Source organism: Heloderma suspectum, chromosome 3 (genome assembly GCF_057233095.1).
Source record: "Heloderma suspectum isolate Gila_16-S chromosome 3, 16-S_ref, whole genome shotgun sequence".
Lineage (NCBI taxonomy): Eukaryota > Metazoa > Chordata > Lepidosauria > Squamata > Helodermatidae > Heloderma > Heloderma suspectum.
This window is the reverse complement of record NC_139460.1, coordinates 35,153,966-35,177,667: the sequence shown is the minus strand read 5'-3', so window position 1 is coordinate 35,177,667 and position 23,702 is coordinate 35,153,966. Positions and strand designations below refer to the sequence as shown.

The following is a 23,702-nucleotide window of genomic DNA, read 5'->3' as shown; positions in this document are numbered from 1 at the left end:
GCAAGTCTGCTTCCTGTGCTCTTTCACTCCCAGGACTGCTATCTAAGCTAGGAATGCCGGAGGGAGGAATCTCTGTCAGCTGTTGGCCCTGGGAAGGATGAGCACGCCCCTCTCCCAGGAGCGGCTCCTCTTCCTCAGAATCAGAACTACTCTGGGATTCTATGGGCTCAGTGTCCACCCTGACACCCTCTCCCACTGTTGTTGCTCAGCACCTGGGATTTGGAGGTACATCATTTCTAGAGGTTCCATATGCCCATCGTAGATAGTAAAAAGGATCTAAGTTCTCGAAATTCTGGTCCTTCTGTAGCCCAAAAGGCACCATCTATGTACAAGAATAGGCTGGTATCAACAGGCTTGGGGGATCCCCATGGTTTGCAGAAGTACAAAACATCTTGCGGGGGAAACCTGAGGGGACCTCCCCCCCCCCAACAAGTGAATGCTGGCTGACTGTTCCTGTCTCTTCATGTCATTGGAAATAAATAAAGCTCAGTAGCATATTTTAGAACCAAAGGGTTCCCATGAATCCAACTGGCTGTATCCAGTGTTAGTCTAAAATAAGTCCCATTCATTTCAGTGGGTCTACTCTAAGTTGGACTAACATTTAGATGCAACCCAAAGGTTCCTCGACTCTGCCTACCCCGCCTCTCTGTGGTCCATATGGGGCCATGAAAATCTTCATGTGTAAATACATGTTAAGAACCTGGTTGCTTTTTTAAAAAAAGTAAGTCTGGGAAGTACTAGCTGAGAGTACAACGTGCTCATGCCTCGAGAAAGGATTTAACTTGGGAGTTTTCTGAGTGGTTTAATCAATCTTGCTTCTGGCTTAAAATCAAGGGTGTTGAACAGCCCTGAGTGAGACTGGCAAAAGCCTAGATGGAAAAAGAATGGTTAGAAGTAAAATAATACCTGAGAGTCAAGAGTGGGGAAAGAGGGGGAGAGGATTTTCTTCACTGTGCTGTGTCTTGATGGTTTGTTTCTCTTCCCCTACAGTTCAGTCACTTGGCCGTTTGGGGAAGCATGCTGCTCTGGCTGGTCTTCTTTGGCGTCTACTCGACCATCTGGCCCATCATTCCTATTGCACCAGACATGCTGGGACAGGTCAGTCCTTTTGTTCACAGCGGCAAAGAGCATTTTTGTTCGCAGCAGCAAAGATGATTCTAGAGGGCATATCACTCATTCATGCTGCACGTTTAAGCAAACCTTTGGGTTGGGTGTGGGTGTATTTTGAAGGACTGAGCTGCTGTTGGACCACTGGCATTTTGCTTAATGTATCCTTGTTGCGGCAAACTGTTTTTGGTTTGTTTGTTTCGGGGTTTATTTTGTTTTAATTTCAGCTCAGTACATGAAATCTAATGTTTCAAATCAAAACTGGCCTTAGCATTTTTCCATCTTGAGTGCAAAGACAGGTTGCTAATGCCAGCACCACCTTGCCCCTCCATGCTGGTTAGTCCATAAGCAGTACAAATCAAAACTGCACCAAATAGAATTACTAGGCCTGTCACGGTCATCCAGTTAAGAAGTCTTAGTCAATTACTCAAATGAGTTTTAATTGATTAATTAATGGATTAAGGCTGCAGACCTCTGGTCCCTGGGAAGAGCAGGGCGCCATAGAATTCAGTTCCCCCGGCATGAACCTACTCATAGGGATGTCCAGATTTCATACAGTCCATCCTGTATGTGTTTCTTGGATTGTGTGGTGTTGTTTGTTCCAGCATCCATTCACAGACGGACTCAAATTTTTGATTTTCCACTATGCGGAAAAATACACAAATAATTCCATAAGAGAGTTTGCAACAATTTACTTAATTTATGTTAATACAAAACATTTAGCATATTGTCTCCCATTCCAATCAACTTTCCCCCCATATATTTTCCAGGATGGTGTATGTCTCAGCAGAAACTTGCGTATTTTTCTATGAATAATTTGCGTAAATTTCGGGAAAGTAAAAAAAAAAAGAAAAAAAGATCTGAAAGTCCATGGACTCTGCGTGGCCTGAGGAGGCCAGTCTGCACCAGGTTCCGCAGGTCGGATTCTTAGAAATCTGAACTCTTTTTAGTCTGAATCAAATTTCTCTAGCATCCCTACTTCCCTATGCACTACCATCTTCATCTGAGACACACACACATCCCTCCAAGTGCCTCTTCCAAGGGAGGTTCAGAGGATGGCAACAAGGGAGAAGGCCTTCTCAGTGGTAGCCCCCTGATTATGGAACGCTCTCCGCTCTCCCCACTGAGGCCCACCTGGAGCTAACATGGTCATGTTTCCAGCACCAGATTAAGACTTTCCTCTACTTCCAGGCATTTGACAGCATGTGATAAGATTTTTAACAGGTCTTGCATTTTTTACTGTTGATTGTGCAAAATCGTTTTATACTTTTGTATGCAAATGGTCTTATATTACATTATTATATTGTATTTTTAGGGTTTTAATCTTTGTAAACCACTGAGAGACCACTGGCTACTGGGTGATGTAGGACTGTAACAAATGAGTAAATCTGCCTCACCAAAGATGGCGAGAGAGGTCTACCCTTGGAGGGAGAGATCTGACCTCAGAAACCAGTCCCAGCTGCCACAGAAACCTCCACAGCCCTTGCCTCACCAATGTCAGATCTCCAATGCTGGTAGAGGCAAAAGGTTCTCTGGGTGTGGCAGTGGGAAGATCAGGGGAAGGTTTTGATCCACAGGATCCAAAGCCTTCTCGATCCCCCAGCATGCCCCAAATCAGCAGCAAATTTATGCCAGCCCTGGAGTTGGCATAGATTAATTCCCTCGCATTGCAATCAGTGGGGAATAAAATGAGTCGAAAGCAGATGGGGGCCACAGAGAAACACTGCTCGTCCCTCCTTTCTGTGGCAGGGCTTTGGATGTGGTGGATCGGCCACCTCCAGTTTTCCCCACTCATCCACCAAAGATAGGATTGCTCAGTTATTCTGCCTAAATGCAGATATGACTTAAACAACAGACACATACATACGTTGCATGCTTTCAGAGGGTACACATTGCAGCAGGCCCATTTTATGAGAGAGGCACTGCTTCCTGTGTGACAGGGAAGAAGAAATTCCGCCATCTGCAACTTTTGGTGTTCACCATCTGCAATTTTTAATAAGTATTAATTTAAAAAATACTTTTACCCCCAAAAAAGGGTTACCTGATCAGTCCAGAGGGCGATGTTGCTGTTTTAGTGCTTTAGGGCGCAATCCTATGGGTTGCACCCTGGGTAGTCGTACACCCCTGAACTTGGAGGCTTACGAGTATCCTATGCAGAGCGGGAGGTGCCTCCCACCTGCCTCTCTGGATTTTAGCTAGATGGGCAATTTCAGATTTAGGGAGGGGGAGGGAAGGAGGCTGGGGCAGTCATAGAAAAGATCATAGGAATGCCACCCCAGTCTCTTCCCCTATCCCAGGAAAGCCCCCGTTTCACCATCTCTGCGCTCCGTTTTACGAGCATAGAGAAGCGGCCAGCACGGTTCTCTCTGTGCTGGCTACAAGGGGGAGAAGGGCGGAAAGCACAGTTTCCTAGCTCCTAGCTCAGAGCCCTATCTACGAGCTCAAAGCCAGGAAACCAAAAAATCCTATGTCCCCCAGATGCTTAATTAATTGTTGTAGATTACAAGCTGAATGTGAGCCAACAATGTGATGCGGCTGCAAAAAAGGCAAATGCTCTTTTGGGCTGCATTAATAGAAGCATAGCTTCCAAATCATGTGAAGTACTAGTTCCCCTCTACTCTGCACTGATTAGGCCTAATCTGGAGTACTGTGTCCAGTTCTGGGCACCACACTTTAAGAAGGATGCAAACAAGCTGAAGAGGGTTCAGAGGAGGGCAACAAAGATGTTCAGGGGACTGGAAACAAAGCCCTGTGAGGAGAGACTGAAAGAACTGGGCGTGTTTAGCCTTGAGAAGAGAAGCCTGAGGGGAGATATGATAGCGTTCTTCAGGTACTTGAAAGGCTGTCACAGAGAGGAAGGCCAGGATCTCTTCTCGATCATCCCAGAGTACAGGACACAGAATAATGGGCTCAAGTGACAGGAAGCCATATTCCGGCTGAACATCAGGAAAAACTTCCTGACTGTTAAAGCAATACGACAATGGAAGCAACTACCCACTCTCCCACACTGGAGGTGTTCAAGACGAGTTTGGACAGCCATCTGCCAGGGATGCTTTGACTTGGATTCCTGCACTGAGCAGGGGGTTGGACTTGATGGCCTTGTAGGCCCCTTCCAACCCCACTATTCTATGATTCTATGAACTAAAAGTTGCAGCCGTAATAAGCATAGTACAAATATATAACCCAAATAAATGGTAAAGAAGGCGCAAGAAACAAAGCAACATGCTATCAGTTTCTCCTTACCATTTGAGGTCTTCTTCAAAAATGGTTTTCACTCGCGCATGATATCTGGGGCAGAGGTGGATTCCTAAGCATTATGCTCAACTTCAAGTGCACGTACTTCTCTGGGTTATGGGCATTTATTTGTGATCATGATTTGGCCATACATTAATGCTCTCCATAGGCGATTTTCTTAGTTTGTGGTTTCTTTTACAAACTACCATTTGCAAACTAAATGGGTTCTACAGCCATATTGTGTATCTTCTCTGATTAAGTATCCAGCTTTTCTAGTATGCTTTTTTTCTCTGACTTGAAGAAAAGAAACAAAATATAGCTGTAAAATAAATTACTGGGTGACCATAGCCAGGAGGGAGCTGTGTATGTCACTAGTAGTTACCCTTAGAATGTTGGTGAGGTTTTGGATTTGTTCCTTCAACATCTATAGAGTTCCAGGTGGTGAAATTCTCCCCTTCAGTGTCATGATTTCAACCCCAGGAGAATAGGGAAAAATAATGAGCTTGTCAAAACCACTCAAGAGTCCAATGGGAATATGAAAAATAGGATACTCCGGGGGTGGCGGGGATGAGAGTTTAATAAATGTTAAGCTACAATACTACAGGGAGCAAACTCAAATGAAAAATATGTCATTCTAGCAAGTTGGGACTGGAACAACCTTTACATCAAAGAAATGCACTATATTAATCAGACATTCACCATCGGTGGCCATCACAATATAACAATTTTGCTCTCTGTTTCTAGATCATGAGACGTTTACAACCCTGTTTGCCTCTTTCATAGCAGACAATAAGTTCTCATATGGGTTTGTTAATAAAGTAATAGATTTAAAATAAAAATATTCGCATTATTGCAATCAGGCATAATAAAACTTCAGATATCTCCAGTTACATTCAGATGAGATTGTCCCCATGACATGTGATCTGATTTTTGCCAAAAAAAAGACTGACTTTCTGGGCCACAGAGGCAAACAGGGCAAGGGCTGTAAACGTCTCATGTCTGATAAAAGAAAGCAAAATTGTCCTGTCCAGAAATTCTGACGTAAATATCAGCAAGATGACTTTTCCTGGGACTAAATTATAGTGAGCAAGATAAGAACATGACGAGCCACGTCATGATAAGAACTTGTGCCTGCAAATATATCATGATTCACCAGAGGCTCACTAATTTTGACCGGCCTTGGCTGTGAACCCAATATCTGGGCCATCTTTATCTGATGCCATGCAGGACATCATGGTCAGGAGACTTTGAAGTTCAGCTCAAGGTCTGGGATGATTGGTGGGAAAGACCTGAAGAGCCTCTGGCTGTGAGTGGTGACAATGTTGAACTAGATGGACCAATGGTCTGAAACAGCTTCCCCTGTTGAATAGCTGGGTGTGTGTGTGTGTGGAGCAGAGATTGAAACCATAAAGAAGTAAATTTGTGCCCTGTTCCTAAGGAGGAAAACAAAAAGCCCTAGGAACAGCAACGAAACTAAGGGTGCAATCCTATGGCTGTTAGACAGCAGCTAGATGGCCATAGGATTTTTTGGTTTGGAGGCAGAATTCCGATGTCAGTCCCCAGAAAAACGCCTCCCCGCCCCCACCACCTCATAGGTGGCGCAGTTCGTCCCCTGCTCCACTCTTGGAAGAGCAGTGCAGAGTGGGTGAAATGGTGCGTTCCTCGGGGCGGGGGCAGCGTAAGCTCTGATACAGTGCTTCCTATATGCCGTCCAGCCTCCCCACCCCACCCCACCCCACCCCACCCCAAACTGCTCCAGCTAGATAGCCGAAATCAGCCATCTAGCCGCAAATGCAGGGCAGCCGGAGTGCAGAGGAGAAGATCTCCAACTCGCTCCACCTGCCCTGCATTGGATAGTCGGTCGCCTCTGAGTTCGGAGGCAGCCGACTATCACCATAAGATTGTGCCCTAAGTATATTAAAGGTGCCATCCTATACCGTTTTAGATGGAGAAAAAGTTCTATGATTCCCAGCATTCCCCAGCCAGCTGGGGAATGCTCAGAGTTGTAGGCCTTTATTTCTGTCTAAACATGCATAGGATTGTGCCTTAAATCTCATTTAAAAAGTCATCCCAGCATAAGAAAAGAAAAGCACCCTGGGAGCAAAATACCATTTCATACACTGACTTATCCCATACTTTCACCTAGTAAACAAGGGAAGCTCTGCCACCATTCTCTGTCAAATCTGGCTGTGGCTGAATAAATATTTCATTGTGCTTTGGTATAAGATAGGGGATAATTGAGTTTATAGGAGATCGCCATCAGCAGTCTTCTAGGGTGAGGAGAAAGAGTGACAGCTGACAGGACAGGATCTGCCAGCATGCCTATGACTGACAAGAGGTCAAACCAAATTTCATATATAATATTCCATGGCATCCTCAGTATGCCTTGTAGTGTCATTTGTGTCACCTACTCTAATTCAGATGTCCATAAATTAGGCTAAAGTTTGATGAGGAGCATCTTGCAGGTCAATGAAATGTATTTTGCAGCCCAGCATGGTAAGCTCATAGTGTCCCTGTGAGCATTTTAAACATACTTTGATTCTAGGCCCACATGTTAGGAGCTCAGAATCTATCTATCTATCTATCTATCTATCTATCTATCTATCTATCTCCATACCAGATGGCAGAATTTATTTTAAAACGTATTTTCTTTAGGGTTTTACTGGATATTCTGCAGTTTCAGTGTTTAAGTGAATAATAACTATTATGCTAGGTAGAAATACCAAGCAAAATGGGTATTTTTTTGATTGTGAGAATATTTACCTTTTCCCAATCTGTTCAGTGGCACTGTTTCCACTGGCTGCTGTTTCTTTCTTCTTCTTGGATCATTCACTTGAGAGATCCCGTCCAATCAGGAATCATGTAGAGAATGGTATTATTTATTTTATTTCTTTGAAGTATTTTTATGCCACTCCTGAGCCCCCTAAAAGATTCCTGGAGTCGCTTACAATCAATAAGCAAAATAAGACAGTCCTTGCCCACGGCCTTACAATCTAAAAAGACATGACACATAAGGAAAAGGGGATGAGGAGGGGAAAGGAAAACAATTAGGGAAGAGCTCCCATTCAGACCTTGCCAATTCAACACAGCAAGATCTGAAATGAGGGGCAGGGTCAACATGCCCAGAGACGTAGTGGGCGGGCCCCAACCCTCTACCCACTTTAAGCCCTCACCCGTTCAAGCGAATTCCTGAACAGGGCTATAGCTGCAATAGCTTTAGACCTATTAGCTTGCTCCACCCCTTTATGCAAATGATCATTATAAATAACTGGAACTGAACTGGTTGGTTATGTGTACTGAACCAGTCACAGAACCTTTATTGGCCTGAACTGGAACCAAACTAGCTGAACTTGAACCAGAACTGAATATTTTTTTATAATGGTTTGACTCCCACTTCCTGGAAGAATAACAATCTGAGAACATGTAGTGAACAGAATGATGTCATAGTCCTACATATCCAATCAGATTTGTTTATGTGATGATGTCACTGAGGGCAGTTGAATTCAATTAAGAGTGAGAGGTAATCAGGACAATGTAAATGAATAGGCAAAGATGTCTTAAGGAGCATCAACAATTGTCCAAAAAGGGAAACATTTTTCAACAGTGTCCAAAATAGTTGTGAAAACCTGTGAGTAATTTGAGCTCAACCCTGATTTTATTGCATCTACAGGAAAAAAATATGTGTCACAGTTGTGGTTAAACATCTGCTGCAACACAACACAGGTCCCAGAATAAAGAATACAGTGTTAAATAGCATTGGGTTTCTGTGTGAATATTTCTACAAAATGTTTTTCTACTTAAAGCATGTTATTTAATACACTTTGAGTTTCCCGAAACAAATTATGTCTTGAGATATGGCATTAATGTCTCACTGGGGCTAAGACAGTGCTGTAGCTTATTTTTATACAGACCACAACACTTAACAGTGTGCATGATTGAATGAGGTCATTAACGTAGTCCAATATTATTGTTACACATGTATTCCTAGATCAGTAATCAATTTCCAAACACATGAAAAGACCATTCATCATCTAACCAAGAATAAATAAGATATTTGGGAGAAAGGGATTCAGTCCAAACATACACAGCACTTCTAGTATTCATATTATTTTCAAGAACTCCACTCCATCATAGAAATGTCAGGATTTGGCTCCCAGAATTTTACACTGGGAGGGTTTGCACATCATAATAAGCTTGTGCTCATGAATGCTGCAAGTGGGACTGGCTAAACAAACCGTAGACCAAGGTGTGATGTGCAAACTTGTGGACCTCTGACTTGTCTCTTTCCTGACAAGCCAGAGATATAACCCAACAAACCATGGGTTATTTCTCTGACTTGTCAGGGAAGAGACAAGCCAGAGTCTGGGTTCCTACATTTAGCTGCTCCTGCTTGCCCAAGCATGTTGTTTGTACATGATAAACCAGGGTTCCAGAGGAACCCTGGCTTATTTTGACATGCAAACTGGGTCACTGTAAGTGAAGTAGAGTTTTAAGATACAAGTTCTTTTCCTCTTCTGTGAAAGAAGGAAGCCTCATGAAAGTTAGATGGAGGAGGCATCAACTTTCAAGAAGATCCTTGCAAAATCTATTTCCAAAATATAACACCAACTGCACTGGGACCATGTTAGTCCACAGTTAAGAAAGAAAATGGCTTCTCTTCTGACTCAGAACATTCACTATATTGTTCATATAACATAGTGCTATTCAAAGAGGGAAAGGTCAAAAACCACGTTGGATGCATGTACCTAAGGGCATACCAAAGGAGCTCTCAGAATCATGATCAACATGTATGACTATTAAGTTTTCACTCTTTCAGTATCTGAGTATTTGGGGAAAGAGCCCAATTATAAATGAGAACACACCCAGTAAATGGAATAGATCTAGAATGCTACAGTGTGTACTTTCTCAAGCCTCACTCAGATTTCAGGTCTTAAAGAGGTTCCCAGATGAGGTCAAGAACTATTTCCCCATCTTCTCCTCCTCTCAGGGGCTGATGATGATGCTGAGTTAGGTGTTTCATGAGAGCTGTATGCTTCTCTTGGAAGGATCTGGCATAAGCCATATCTGGAAACAGGACACTTGAGTTAGGTGGACCATTGATATGTTCCGGTTCGGTAATTCTTGTTTCCCTGTCTTAGCACAAGCATCTCATGTTTTGTCATGGACTAATTTCTTTTGTTCCCAAGCCACAGGACTGATTAGTATTGTACAGAAAACTCACTGAGTTCTTTAAAAAATGTTTCCTTTAAGAAGAGACTTTTAAACGTTTCATATACTCTGCTGTGGCTAGCATGCAATATGAAGTATTTATTGGTTTGGGGGGATTTATTTCCCCCTGAGTGACATGTTGCATAGTCTTGTCTAGGAAAAGATTGCTTTTACTCAGTCATTCTTTTGATCACACATCACTCATAATTTCCACCATTAAGCTTGTGGTTATAGGCCCATATTTGACCATCACTCTCTAGTCTAGACCATCACAGTGGAGGCTGGTGGCTCCAATTTCGGTGGGGCTGTGAATCTATTCTGGGTTTCAGTCAGAACCAGCCAGAACTCTAAAGGACCTATCCAAGGGGTTGAACCTATTTTGATGATGGGGTTCAGCCCCCTGGATAGCTCCTTTAGAGTTCTGCTTGGTTCTGACTGAAACCTGGAATGGATTTACACCCCCACCGAAAACAGAGCCACCAGCCTCCACTGCTTATATATCCAGTTTTCTGTGCTCTCCCTGGCAAAGGGAAAAATGAAGAAGCTCAGAAAGAGAACTGGGAACTGATTAATCCCTTTTTTTTCCAAAGCAACTTTTGGAATTGCCTCTGAACGTGAGGGTTCCCCTCTGATCCCAAGAACTCACCAAGGGTTGCATTCAGGGAGGATGTTGTTTCAGCCTCTCTGTGATTACTTTTCACAAGTGTCAACTTGTTGGTTCTGTAAACTGTGACTGTTATTGCAGACAAATGGCCATATGTATTAGGTAAGCACCCTGCTGAAGGGAAGCTACCAGACTTCCGAAAACATGAGAGGTGGGGAACATTGCTCTGTGGTAGAGCACATACTTTGCATGCAGGTGTTCCCTGGTTCAATACGTGACATCTCCAGTTAGTGCTAGGAAAGACTCCTGCCTGAAACCGTGGGGAGCTGCTGCCAGTCAGTGTCGGCAATACTGAACTAGATGGATCAAAGGTCTGACTTGGTCAGTGGAGGCTGGTGGCTCTGATGTCAGTGGGTCAGTGAATCCACTCTGGGTTTCAGTCAAAACCAGTCAGACTTCTAAAGGAGCTATCCAAGGTACTGAACCCGTACATAGCTCCTTTGGAGTTCTGACTGTGAAAACCCAGAGCGGATATACCACCCCATGACATTGGAGCCACCAGCCTCCACTGGACTTGGTATATGGCAGCTGTGCTTTTAAAAATGGGGAGGTAATTGCTTCATCTGCATGTGTAACTTTGCTACAGATACAACTTTTCCAAATAAATAAAATAAATGGGTACTATGTGGTATATATATCCAACCTCATCAAGTCATCATTTAAAATTGCACTGCTTTTTTGCATTTTAATCTTGAACATATCCAAGAGCAGCCCTTTAAACCTTGCTAAGAATTTTGTTTCCACAGATGCATGCACACACACGTACACACTTGAAATGGTGCCCCTGATCTGTACCTTCCACTAGTTTCTCATTTTCCTGTATTAAATTTGTTCTGCAGCCAATTGCAAATTCATTTTTTAAAGTCTGCATGAAAATGTGTATGTATTTTCTTGCCCATTTATCTAAATGTATGCATTTTCGTCTGCAATTTTCTAAATATATGCTTTTTTTGTAAGCAGTTTCCCCTAATATAATGCACAAATGTGCATACTTTCCCCTAAAGTATGTATTTTTGTGACACCTTTACCCATTGTATACATTTTTAGATATGCATTTTTGTATGCATTTCCTCCTATTATAACTTATTTTTTGTGCATTTTTTTTCATTTGCAAACTGCATCACAAAACTCAGGAAAGTGCAACATATCACTGCATTCCAATCTGGGCATAGATTTGGGAAGTGCAAATTTAGGAAGTTCGCTTTCAAATGCAAACTTGACAAATTTCTCACCCATCCCTAGTTGTGACTGCAGATTACTATTTCCCATGCATGGTCTCTTCTCCTTTTAATATGGAGCAATCACAGAGAAGCTGGTTGTATGCAGCTTCTGGCCATGTGAAGGCCAATTTTACCATGCATCTGTAATTAATCACAAATGGGTAGAAGCAGTGTGGTAAAAGATTAGAACTGGCCACTGCCGTCTATGGCAGGTCCTCTGCATGCTTAATTTACCTGCATAGTTTTCAAAGTTCACTTAGCATATTGAGCCTTTTTACACTTTATTTAAATATCACATTTATATCCTGCCTTGTTTTCCCTCTTGCAAGGAGGCCAAGGTGGCTTATATGGTCCTCCTCTTCCTCGCCATTTTTATCCTCATAACAACCCTGTGAGGTAGGTTAGGCTTTAGAGGGAATCAAAAGCATATATTATACTAAATCCTTAAAAAAAATATAACAAGAAAGCTGCAGAAAAACACTGCTAGAGGAGGCAATTCCACACTGCACCTCATGAGGAATACCATTTGCCTGCATGAAAACCAATCCCTAGATTTTGTTTAAAGGTCTAAGTCAGAGATGTGGCCTTATTATATTCAGCTGTGGCCAAAACATTGCATGAGCCCTAAAAATGCAATGGGAGGGCTACAGAGGGAATCTGCCAGAAGCAACCACGTAAGGCAGGAGTGGGACACCTGTGGCCTTTCAGATGTTGTCAGAAATGCAACTCCCATCATCCCTGACCATTGGCCATGCTGGCTGGGGTTGATAGGAATTGGAGTCGAACAACATCTGGAAGTTCACAAGTTCCCCACCCATGAAGCCTGCCTTGAGGTGAAGGCACAGGTGAAAGGTGCAATGCTGTTCCTGTCTTCACAAATGAAGGTCACATATGGAAGTCCCACAAAAGGGCTTGAAGGCTCACGACAGGTTATTGTGCCACCAAGGTGCTACCTAAAGAAAGAATGAGTGAATTGATTCCCTATTGCTCTGTGTCTAGTATACGCTACCCATAACTGCATGTTTATGATGAGTTACCCAGTGGCATGCAGTGGATCCCTTGCCAAGGAAGCCACGCTTAGGAACCCAAAAATATAGGAAGTGGCCTTATGCCATCATCTTTTTGGCACCAGGCAAAGTCATACTGATTCTCCCAGGCATTTTGAACATTGGTTTTGTCCCAGTTGTTGTAGGCTGCTTTTGTGGTGTTCATTCTTGGCTGTGAGACAAGATTTTGTCTATTGTGGATTTTTTAAAAAATTGTATTGTTTTTAGATTATGTGTTTATGGTGTTTATTTTCATTATTGTGCTGATTATGATTTATATTGATTTTTATTTATATTGATTTTTGTTATGTTAATTATGGATTTCTGTACATGTGTGTGCAAGACTGCTTTTTATTGTGGGAAGTGACACATACATTTTGATGATGATGATATATCAGGTCAGACTATTTCCTTGTCTAGCCCAGTATTATCTGCTCTGCCTAGCAACAGGTCTCCAAGGATCTCTGACAGAAATCTTTCCATCACTTCCTTCCTGGTCCATTTTATTGGAGATGCCAGCAACTGGACCTTCTGCATGCAAAGCATGTGCTCCCCCACTGAGCGATGACTTTTCTTGATCACCACTGTGATTTCTACTGTGCATGCCTTACTCTGAGGCAGCAACCCAAAGCATACTTGTTCCCTCAGTGGTAGGGCCCTCCATAGTACTGGCTTTCAAGAAAATAAGTATAGGATTGTAGTATTTTACATAGTTGGAAGATTGCAATGCTGAGGTCTCCTTAGATGAAATCACAGATGCGGGCATTTTGTGCAGAAGAACAAAGTATGTTTCTTTTCAATACCACTCAGTCCTGACAGTTATGAGGACATCTACATTATGTCTTCACTATGCCTGAACTTTTACTTATTTATGGTAGACAAGTATAGAAAGAAACAAAGAAAGAAAATTCTTCATCGTATCCATGGCAAGGTACTTCAATGAACACGTAAATAAGTTTCATATGTATTGTGCCTAATTCTTCTTCTTCTTCTCCTCTTAATTGGACATTTGCAGCTCACTGTGTGTTTCCCCATGTTTTTCTTGATACCTTTACTTTTTCCTTTTCCACCATAGGTTTCCTTTTCCCAATGGTTTTATTATTGCCCTTTTGGTTTCTCATGTTTCAATGGCATTTAGCACTGGCTGGAAAATTGGCCATTCCAACTGTGGTTTGTTTGTGTATGATCTCTTGCATTTTATTCTGCAGCGTGGACATTTCAGCCCATGGAAACTCTTTATTCACCTATTAAGTCAGAAATCAGATTTCTGTCTACAGGCGAAAGCTTTCCAGTGCTGATCTTGTTTGCTTTCATTGTGAATGGTCTCTGGTCTGTTTGATGTGGCTTTCGAACTTTTCCTGGACTCTACCCTGGGCAGACAGATCAGTGTAGCATGATGAAATGTGTGTGCCTTTACAAAGATGGATTGAAGGGATTTCAGTAGTTCTCAAGCTAAGAGCTTGACTTACCCAAGGAGGTAATGGCGGTTCTTGGCAGAAGGAGGAGGTGGGAGAAAACATGAAGTTCTGCCTTACCCTATTTATTTATTTGTTTGTTTGTTTGTTTGTTTATGACACTTATATACCATTACATATAATAAAATCCGTAAACAGTTTCTAAACCATTGTGCTCATTTTTGGTTTTTTGCTATATTTTAAACACTCTTTTATTTAAGAAATTTTTCTTTGATGATAAATTGTTGACCTCAGTTAAGAAAGACCTTCAGGAGTGGGATAAACTGAACTGATTATTGTTAGCCAAGGTACACACTGTGCATGTTTCAGTGTGGCTGGGATGCAGAGTGCTGACTTGAAATGCACACCTGTTCTTAGCAAACGTGCTGTACAGGTCTGTAAACAGCCAGTGAAGACTCAGCTGGAGAATCTTCTGCCATTTTTCTTTTCCTCGTGAGAGGCCAACCAGATAACATTTCCCAAAGGAGCCAGACTATTGTCCCTGGCAAAGGGGAAGTGGCACAGGCTTTTAACACTGATTGCCACCGATTGGTTCTATTCTGGAACCATAGTCCTGGCACACTTCAATTTCCTTAAATGATGCTCCTTTCCTCTTGCTCTGCACAAAACTAAAAGGTGGAGGGGGAAAGTATGGTCTGATCATAGATGCTTGCAGGCCCTGATATGCAAAGTGAATATATCCAATTCTTACCACATGCCCTGTACAGACATGCTGTTTGTGTGACTTGCCATGATAAAGCAAGTACTTACCACATGGCTGCCTGGAAATAGTACATAAGAAGAGGCCTGATGGATCTGACCAAAGGCTCACCTAATCTAGCATCTTGTTTCCCACAGTGGCCAACCAAATGCCCATGGGACGCTCACAAGGAGTGCATGAGGGCAATAGCTCCTCCCACAGTTGTTCCCCAGCAATTGGTGTACATCGGAATGCTGCCTTTGATCCACATAGCCATTGTGACTAGTAGCCATTGATAGACTTATCATCCATGAATTTTTATAATCCCCTTTTAAAGCTGTCTAAATTGGTGGTCATCAATGCATTTTGTGGTAGCAAGTTCCCTAGTTTAATTATGTGCTGTGTGAGGAAGTACTTTCTTTTGTGTACACTGAATCTCCAAATATTCAGCTTCAATGGCTGACCCTCGATTCTAGTATTATGAGAGAGGGAGAAAAAACAGTCTCATCCACTTTCTCCATAGCATGCATAATTGTCTGCACTTCTGTCATGTCGCCACTTCGCCCCAAACATTGTAAATAGCTCCAAAAGTATACAAGGTGGTTAACAAAATTATTTTAAATCAATACATTTGTCAGTTAATAAAAATACGAAATTAATAATTAGAATAATATCAATAAATCAGTCAGTCAGTAAAACACAAAATAATTAGAATAAAACAGCAAGGGAAGGATCCAGTGGTGTCCGGTCCCAAGCACTACTTACATTGCACTATTGGAAACCAATGCATGTGCAATGTCAATAGAGACTGCTTGTGCAACAGGTTTCCCAGGAAACCCATTATGCTAGCAAGTGCTATCAATGTTGCACAAGTGTTGGTTTCCATAAGTACAAGGTAAATACCACTTGCAACTGGACACCGTTGGATCCTTCGCTAAATGTTCTTTTAAAAAAATAGTTTTATTTATTTATTTTTAAAGGGGGGAAGACAACATAGACACACAATACACATCATTACAACAACACACACAGGGATACACTAAAATACATCTAAGGTTATAAGGTATCTACCTTCGGCAAATGCTTATTGTTGTTCTCTACTTCTTATCGTAGTTGTATATCATACATTGAGTTCACAGACATTATCTCATTTCTCTCCTAATTTTTAACTAAGAAAAAAAGGAGCTGACCATCTCAAAGATCGGCCAAATGTTCTTTTTGATTTTAACAAAATGTTAATATTTTTATTTTTAATTGCACCATTTTTTCAGTTCCCTTCCAAGCAAAGTCAAGTCTGAAGCTTAAAGTTAGCCATCATAAGCTCATGCAAGTAAAGGTTTGTCTCCATGCTAGCCCTTTTCCTTGGAATTGCCATTCTTTGTTCACTTATGACTTAAGGAAAATCCAGATGACAGTATTGACAAGTCTTTGCTTTCCACATTTCTGTGCTGTCCTGTGTTTGTGGCAATTTTAAAAAAGCAATTGCGGCACTAGCCTGTCCACTCTGAACAGGCAACATGCTATTTAGACTTTTCAGGGTTCCTGTTCCTTTAATTAAAAGCTTCCTGTTTGCAGGTTCTGCCCTTTTATTGCTCAAGTCGAGCTGATTACTGATGAATAAACTGATAATTTTCTCTTGAATTGCCTCTCTTAAGTTTCTGTTCCCACTGGGAGGAGGAGGAAGCTTTAATTACTGATTTCTTTTCCATTATTCTTCCACTAATTATTGGGTAGTTTTTCTTCATTTTCTTGACATAGGTGGGATCCTGAATTGTCCTTCAATGAACAGAAGGGCTCCTTCCTTTCTTGGAAGGGTCTCCGATCCATCAGAGTCTCTCACTGGTAGAACAAGGGAAGGTGATTTTCACCTCTTTCCTCTTTCCCCTACAATCTCCAGCAACATGTCCCATGCTGTTCTGGGGGGTCCCCCAACATCCCACAGCGGATCAGAGGGGGGCAGAAGGCTATAGAGGGAAAGGGGAATAAGTGAACATTGCCACCCCCTCCCCCACCGGCAGGAGCATCCTGTGTGTGGAATTTTTTTTGTGAACACAGTTCCACTCATCGGAACTTCGGATCCAAGCCACAATGTAGTAGTGGTATTCTTTGATACCTTTTAGTGCATCTGCACTTGTGCCAGAAGATATCAGGGGCACCTTAATGTGTTTCTGCATCATCAGCTCAAAAGCACTTTTAATCATTTCCCTGATATCCCTATATTTATAACAGAAACAAATGTGTATGCACAGATTTTAAGGAGCTTACATTGAAAGGACACCTAGTCAATTCTCTTTGTGGTGTGTTCCCCCCACTTCCCATTATTTTAACACCTGCTTGAACACATAACGTTTTTCACTGTGCATATTGTCAGCTCGTTAACAAATATTTTAATTGCTCAGTTTTTAATACGGACCCTTTATCTTCTTTATTTCAGCATTGCACACACAACATGTCAACAGGAATGTGTAGCTAGCTACACACTGGGAGGGTTCGCATGATCACTGTCAGCCACTGTGGTTTAAATAAGCCACCGCAGTTTGCAGGATGTGCTGGGCAGCCATGGGCCTCCGTTTCATAGCCCAACCCCCACTTGCAAGTTGTCGTGTCATCTGAACCCAGCGAGGGTGGGCTGTTGGTGTGGAGCCAGAACCCATGGCTCTTCTAGGGCTGTGGGTGGTTTGTTAACCATGCCAACAGCCCACCTTTTCTAGGTTCAGATGACACAACAACCTACAAGCAGTGGTTGGGTTACAGAACAGGTGCCTGCAGGCACCCAGCATGTGCTGCAAACCACAGTGGCTTATTTAAGCCACTGTGGCTGAAAATGACTGTGCGAACCAGGTCACTGTGGATTGCTGTGCCATGTGTTTGCGAGGTGGTGACGCATGCAATTAATGGGTGTTTTGGAGGCAGTTGTCTTCTGGGTGCTTCCAGATGGCAGTGTCTAAGCACTGTGGCCGTGTTAAGCCCCTCTGAGTTCAACTGGAGCCAAACAGGGACTTTTCAGCAGCTCGCTGTGAGCGTTGTTAGGCACTTAGATTTGGGGCCCAGGCTCATTAGATAGCTATCTGCATAAAATTTACATATGCTAATTTATATCTAGATATGCACGTTTAGAGATTATTACTAGGATTTATTTAAATTTCACAGAAGGCAAAATAAACCAATTAATTTCCCATCCAAACCACACCAAATTAAATAAATTATTTAATTAATTTGCACCCACCCTCAAGATCATCCTAAAGCAATAGGATTACTCTTCAGTTAATACAGTTATTCTTCAAATACAATTAATTTGCAGTGGCTGTGAACAGGTGTGAAAAAATGCACAAAAAAGAGTATTTAGCAAGTTATTTTCATGAGTCTTTTCAAACTTCCCCCCCCCCTGCAATTAGCGTAGATAAAAAGCTTCGATTTATACCACTGGAAGGTGTTTTCTAAGCTTAATTGCCATGTGTGTGGAGGGGGGCATTTGGCAAGCAGCCCCCCCCCAAAAAAAATTGCCCCTTGCATGGCAATTATGGTAAGGAAAAAACCTTCAATTGGCAACAATGGACACTCAGGGCTCTGGGTAAAAGATCCGGGGGCCCAGTAAATAGATTTGGGTCCAGGCCCCCATAGGCCCAGACATGGCAATGCCTCTGACATCTGCCCATCCCACAGAACCTCACAAAGATCAGGGACCCTCTGAATCAGCATCCCATGTGGTGTAAGAGGCTCCCAGCAGACAGCAAAATCACAAACACACCCATGCACGTGTGGAAATGCTTTGCATGCACAAAGCATATGCAGACCGCTGTGGGTCCTATCCTTTGCCAGAGCATTGATTTGATTTGATCCCAAAGAGCATACTAACTACATTTTGACAGTGTCTAGAGAGAAAGGAACAGAGGGAGGGAAGCCAGAGGCAAGGCTAACAAGGGATGAATGCAACCAAATGCAGTGAGGAGTACCCCGGCTAGCTCATTTGGGGATGAGGACTAAGGGATTGAGCCAAAGGCAAAGAGCTGCAGCTTGTAGCACAGTACATTGAAGCAGGGCTTCTCTTCGCTTTTCAGATATTTTCAGTGCATGTGATAGCGAGCCATAATGAAAGCCTAGTACAAAGGCAAAGAAGGTGTTAACCATCTCCACTGTTGGTCCATCACGATATCTCGACGCAGGGCACAGATCTCCATGATTTCGTTAGGAGTATGTGAGCATAATGGGCACTTGCAGGTCCTTGTTGAGTTTAAAAAAGAAAGAAAGAAGAAGCTGGCTCAGACTTCCAGAATTTGTTGTGGTTTCCATTCTAAATGAAGTGTGTGATTAGCTATAGTTTTCTGGGAAATAATGGTGTTAGCCAAAGCTCTTGTTTGGGAATAAAAAGCCTCAGATTCAATGTGGCAGAACAAGTTTGACTTTATCCCCTCAAGAGGCTGCTTTTTTGTAGTGTATGGGGGGGGGGAGGTGTTGCTGGGGTGTTCATGTCCATGATGTGCCCAGGCCATAAAATGTTGATATCAGCCTGCACAATTTCCTGTTCTGCATGCAATTTCTCACTCTCTTTCTTTCTCGCTTTCTTTTTGCTCCCTTGGCGAAAGCTCACAGGCTTTGTTCCAAAGATTGCAACCAAAGGGATATAAAACTTTGTAACCAGAGATCTGTTGATTTCAGTGTCCAAATTTCAGGGGAGCATTCATATGCTCTGACTTTGACATCAGATGCAGGAAATTCTTCATTGGTCTGTTCAGTGCAATAAACAGACCTCCTGTTTGCAGCCATCTCCTTGAGGGAATCCCCTGGGGTTTTACACGCATAAAGTGAAGAGCCTTTGGAAGCTGGATGGAGAATTTCAAGCTCTTCCAAGAGAATCTGAGCAGAAAGAAAGAGATGTCTGAACATTCTACATCTCTGCTTTGCTGTGCGTGACACTTGATATTGAGCAAACGTACCATGTGGAGTAGCAGAGATTCTTGAGAACAAATTGAGCACCCTGATGAAGGTAAAAGTAAAATCAAATGACAAATGCTGATCAGACTGGGCAGGTAAATTCCAGATAAGCCTCTCGGTGTTTATTAAGACATTTAGGGAGCAATCCTATTGGGATAGGCGGCCGCCTCTGAACTCGGGCAGGGCAGGAGCAGCAATTTCGGCTGTCTAGCCACAAGAAGTCAGAGTGGGGGGGGCAGACACCAGACAACACATAGGAAGCATTGGAAAGGCACGTCTGCCCGCCCCACCCCCTGGAACACCCCGTTTTCGCTGCTCCACGCTCCTCTTACGAGCGTGGGGCCAATCTGCACTGCCTACAAGGCAGCACAGGAGGGGGTGGAGGTTGGTTCTCAGGGAACCGACCTCGGAGTGCGGGCTCCAAGGTCAGTCCCTGGGAACTGAGCTATCTTATGGCCGTCTAGCCGCTGACTAACGGCCATAGGATTGCGCCCTTAAGCCGCAATTCTGTACCCACTTACCTGGGAGCAAGCCCCATTGAAGGCAATGGGACATACTTCTGAGTAGACATGTATAGGATCCACTGTTGAGCATGCCTTAAGTAGAGCTGCATGGATACAGTTTTCATAGCATGAATGGGCTGTAATAAGAACATGGGCAAATTACAGCGTGTTAGTGTGGACACGCGTTAGACTTCCTCTCTTAAGATGACAAGAGCAGTTGCAATACACTAGCAAAGAAATGTCAAATGAAGCGAAGAGAGAGACACAAGAGCCATGGAGGACATTGCCTGAGCTAAATTACGCTCATTAATTCAATTTGAGCCAGGAATGTGTGTAAATAAACCCTGGCAGCTGTAGCAGCTCTCGTTTCTGCAGGGGCTTTGGCAGGAATGCAGAGGCCAGTGGACACAAAAACCCGGCTCTCGTTGAGAAATTGCAGGCAGACAGCTACACAACTACAATCACAGAGATTGTGCAGAGATTGTGGTTGGTAAGAAGATGGCAGATTTATTTATTTTTTAAACAACTTATAAAAACAATGGCTGAATGCCAGACGGGTAGGCCATGGCAGGATATTTGCACCCACACATGCAAAGTCTGGAAGTATTCATTAGTCCACTCAACTGATTAACTAATAGATTGGAAATCTACACTGTGGGTTTTACACTGAAATTTTTAAATTGACTTTCTTGTGAGCTGAGAGTGGTCTGTTCTGATGTGGATGTGTCTGCAGCCAGATTGGTCTCGTAGGTTGAAGCTTTAACTAGACATGACAATGACTGCAACCTCTGTTGAAAATGGCAGCCCTGTAATGAATTATCCCCTCTCACCATAGTGGGTATTCTCTCTTCTCTGTGCCATACAGTATTATCACTTCCTCCTGTGATAGTGGTAATATATTTTCCCCAACAGCTTTTTAAAGATTTGGGTAGGTGGCAGCCATAACCCAGGCATTTTTAGCATTCCAGTTTTTTAGCTCTGTTCTCTTAAATCTGCTGTTGCGATTTAAATATCTGCACTGCTGCTAGGTTTTATTCTTGTTTTTATTCTGTAGTTTTAAGCTACTATTAGCATTCCAGTTTTTTAGCTCTGCTCTCTTAAATCTGCTATTGCGATTTAAATATCTGCACTGCTGCTAGGTTTTACTCTGGTTTTTATTCTGTAGTTTTAAGCTACTATTAGCATTCCAGTTTTTTAGCTCTGCTCTCTTAAATCTGCTATTGCAATTTAAATATCTGCACTGCTGCTAGGTTTTACTCTGGTTTTTATTCTGTAGTTTTAAGCTACTCTTTTTTATATTGTATTTTCTGTTTTTGTGTATTTGTGGTTTTAATTTTGTGAACTGCCCAGAGAACTTTGACTATTGGATGGTATAAAAATGAAATACATACATACATACATACATACATACATACAAAATGGCATCTTTGGAATGTTGGGAAGCTCAGAATCAAGTACAAGACATACAAATGCCACGAAAGGCCCTTTTGCTTTGCTGGATGCTGTTCCTATACTCACATCAGATGCTTCAGGATTACAAAGGTACCATTTTGGCTTTTCTCTGGCTATTGCTGAGTAGTACAATAGAAGTGTCCTTGTTAGAACCAAGATAACCTTGGAGATTTCTCATTACAATCCCAGGGGCTTCCTTCTCAAGTGCATTCCATACATGTGGCGCCCATGGAGATCACATGAGGTAATGTTTCCAATCAGTTAATCATCTGATCACTGCCTCCCCTCTCTCACACAAAGTTCCCATATTTAAAGTTTATGTCAGAACTGTCCATGGTTAATGCTTACTAGGGTACTATCAACCTGCGTTTTGAAATCAGTTGTAAACCCTGATTAAAGTAAACCATGATTAAGGCATCAGAGCTCATTGAAAGTGTATAGACTCTTGGTGGAGCTATAGTGAAGATGAAGAAAAATCAAAATCCACAGTGGGGCAATGATTTTATTACATGGCTGGGCTACCAGAGCTTTGGGAAGAGTTGGGAGGAGGATTCCCTTGTGTGCTGCTCCCCTCCCAAAGGAGGGTGAGCAGTGTGCAGAGGAATCCCCTTGTTATCCCTGATCACAGATTGGAGATAACAAAAGATTGGGAGAGCTGCAACTGTACACTCATCTGGTGCTTGCAGGAGTGGGCTTCGCTTGTCCTTCACCTTCCCCGTGCTGGCAGAAAGGACGAGTGAAGCTGGGCTGAACAGCTTCACCTGCCTTGCATCCTCTCTCCAGTGGGAGTGTCAGGAACTGCTAAGCCCTCCCACTGACTGGTGAGGTAACAGAGACTTGCTGTGCAATCCACAAAGCCTTTATTCAGTTAATAACACCTCTTCACATCAGTAGCATTACACCTAATTAGCTAAACAAAGCAAGGCAGTTGCCTGTTAACTCAAATGGATTGTTTCCCACTGTGCCCAGGCTTTTACTGGGCTCCTCCTTCAGGGAGGGTCCTCCTGACGCAACTTCTGATGGGCAGCCAATCTGGTGGACCACCTCCCACCTCCTCTCAACTCCACCTGACTCTGTGCCGAACTCGAGCGTCTGTCAGTTCTGGTGCTCCCTCGCCCTCTGACAGAGGGTGAGTTCCCATGGGGAGGGGGGATGATGGTCTCTGAACCTGGGCCTCCTGTTCGATAAGCCCCTGAGAAGATTCATCCCTGACTCCTAGATAGTCTTGGGGAATTTCCTCCCCTACACCCTGTCTTGGCTGGGCTTCTTCTAGCTCTGCCTCCGAATCTGAATCAGAGTCTGAAACCAAACCAAGGAATTTGAACCCAAACCTGAACAGGGAGAAGGCACAGGTCATGAGATGGGACTTCACTGCATCCAGGCCTTCTCCAATGGGAGAATCCCTGTACAGAGTGAAGCCAGTTCCTGATGTATACACCACTGGGAACCAAATGACATCATTTGGTCATTTAGTGTCATTCAGCCCATGAAGTCTGTGTAGGGGTCATCGGCAGGCCTCCCCTAAGTCATTTTCGATTACCCACCCCTGCTTTGTTAGGAACCACTGAAGTACCACAAAACTGTGCAAGCTTTCAAGTAGGGATGTCAGAGAATTTCGCCACGAATCTCGGGGAGGCCGAACGCCAGCACATTCGGCCCCCCGAAATCGGTGGCGAAACGGTCTGCCACCCCCCCGCCCCCGCCCTGGGACGGCACTTACCTTGGGTGAATCTCCCTGGTGGCGGCGGTTCAGCGGCAGCAGCTGTGGCGGCCAGTCTTCCGACCGGCTGCCGCCGCCATTTCCAAGTTTAAAAAAAAAAAACCGTGATAGGCTACGTAAAGATTTACGTAGCTTATCACAGCTAGATTTTTAAAAAATACCGTGATAGGCTACGTAAATGTTTACGTAGCCTATCACGGCTGAGTAAAAAAAAACACACTGCGCGTACGCAAATGGCGGCGCCCATGGGCGCCGCCATTTGCGTTCCTTATTTTGGCATGTCTAGTCTACCTAAACATTTACGTAGACTACGGTGAAAATAAGGGGAACGCAAATAGCGTAGCGTCTACAAATAAGCCTAGTCTACGTAAACATTTACATAGACTACGGTGAAAATAAGGGGAACGCAAATAGCATAGCGTCTACAAATAAATAGCGTAGCGTTGCCCTTATTTTCGCCGT

General features: G+C 43.1%; 1 protein-coding gene across 1 annotated transcript in view; it reads left to right on the top strand.

Moving 5' to 3' along the window:
- ATP8A2 (ATPase phospholipid transporting 8A2) overlaps positions 1-23,702 on the top strand; it is a 519,580-nt gene that overhangs the window by 377,461 nt on the left and 118,417 nt on the right. Inside the window, exon 34 of the mRNA XM_084845428.1 lies at positions 991-1,098. Coding sequence (XP_084701554.1) covers positions 991-1,098 — 108 coding nt within the window. The remainder of the gene's footprint in view (positions 1-990; positions 1,099-23,702) is intronic.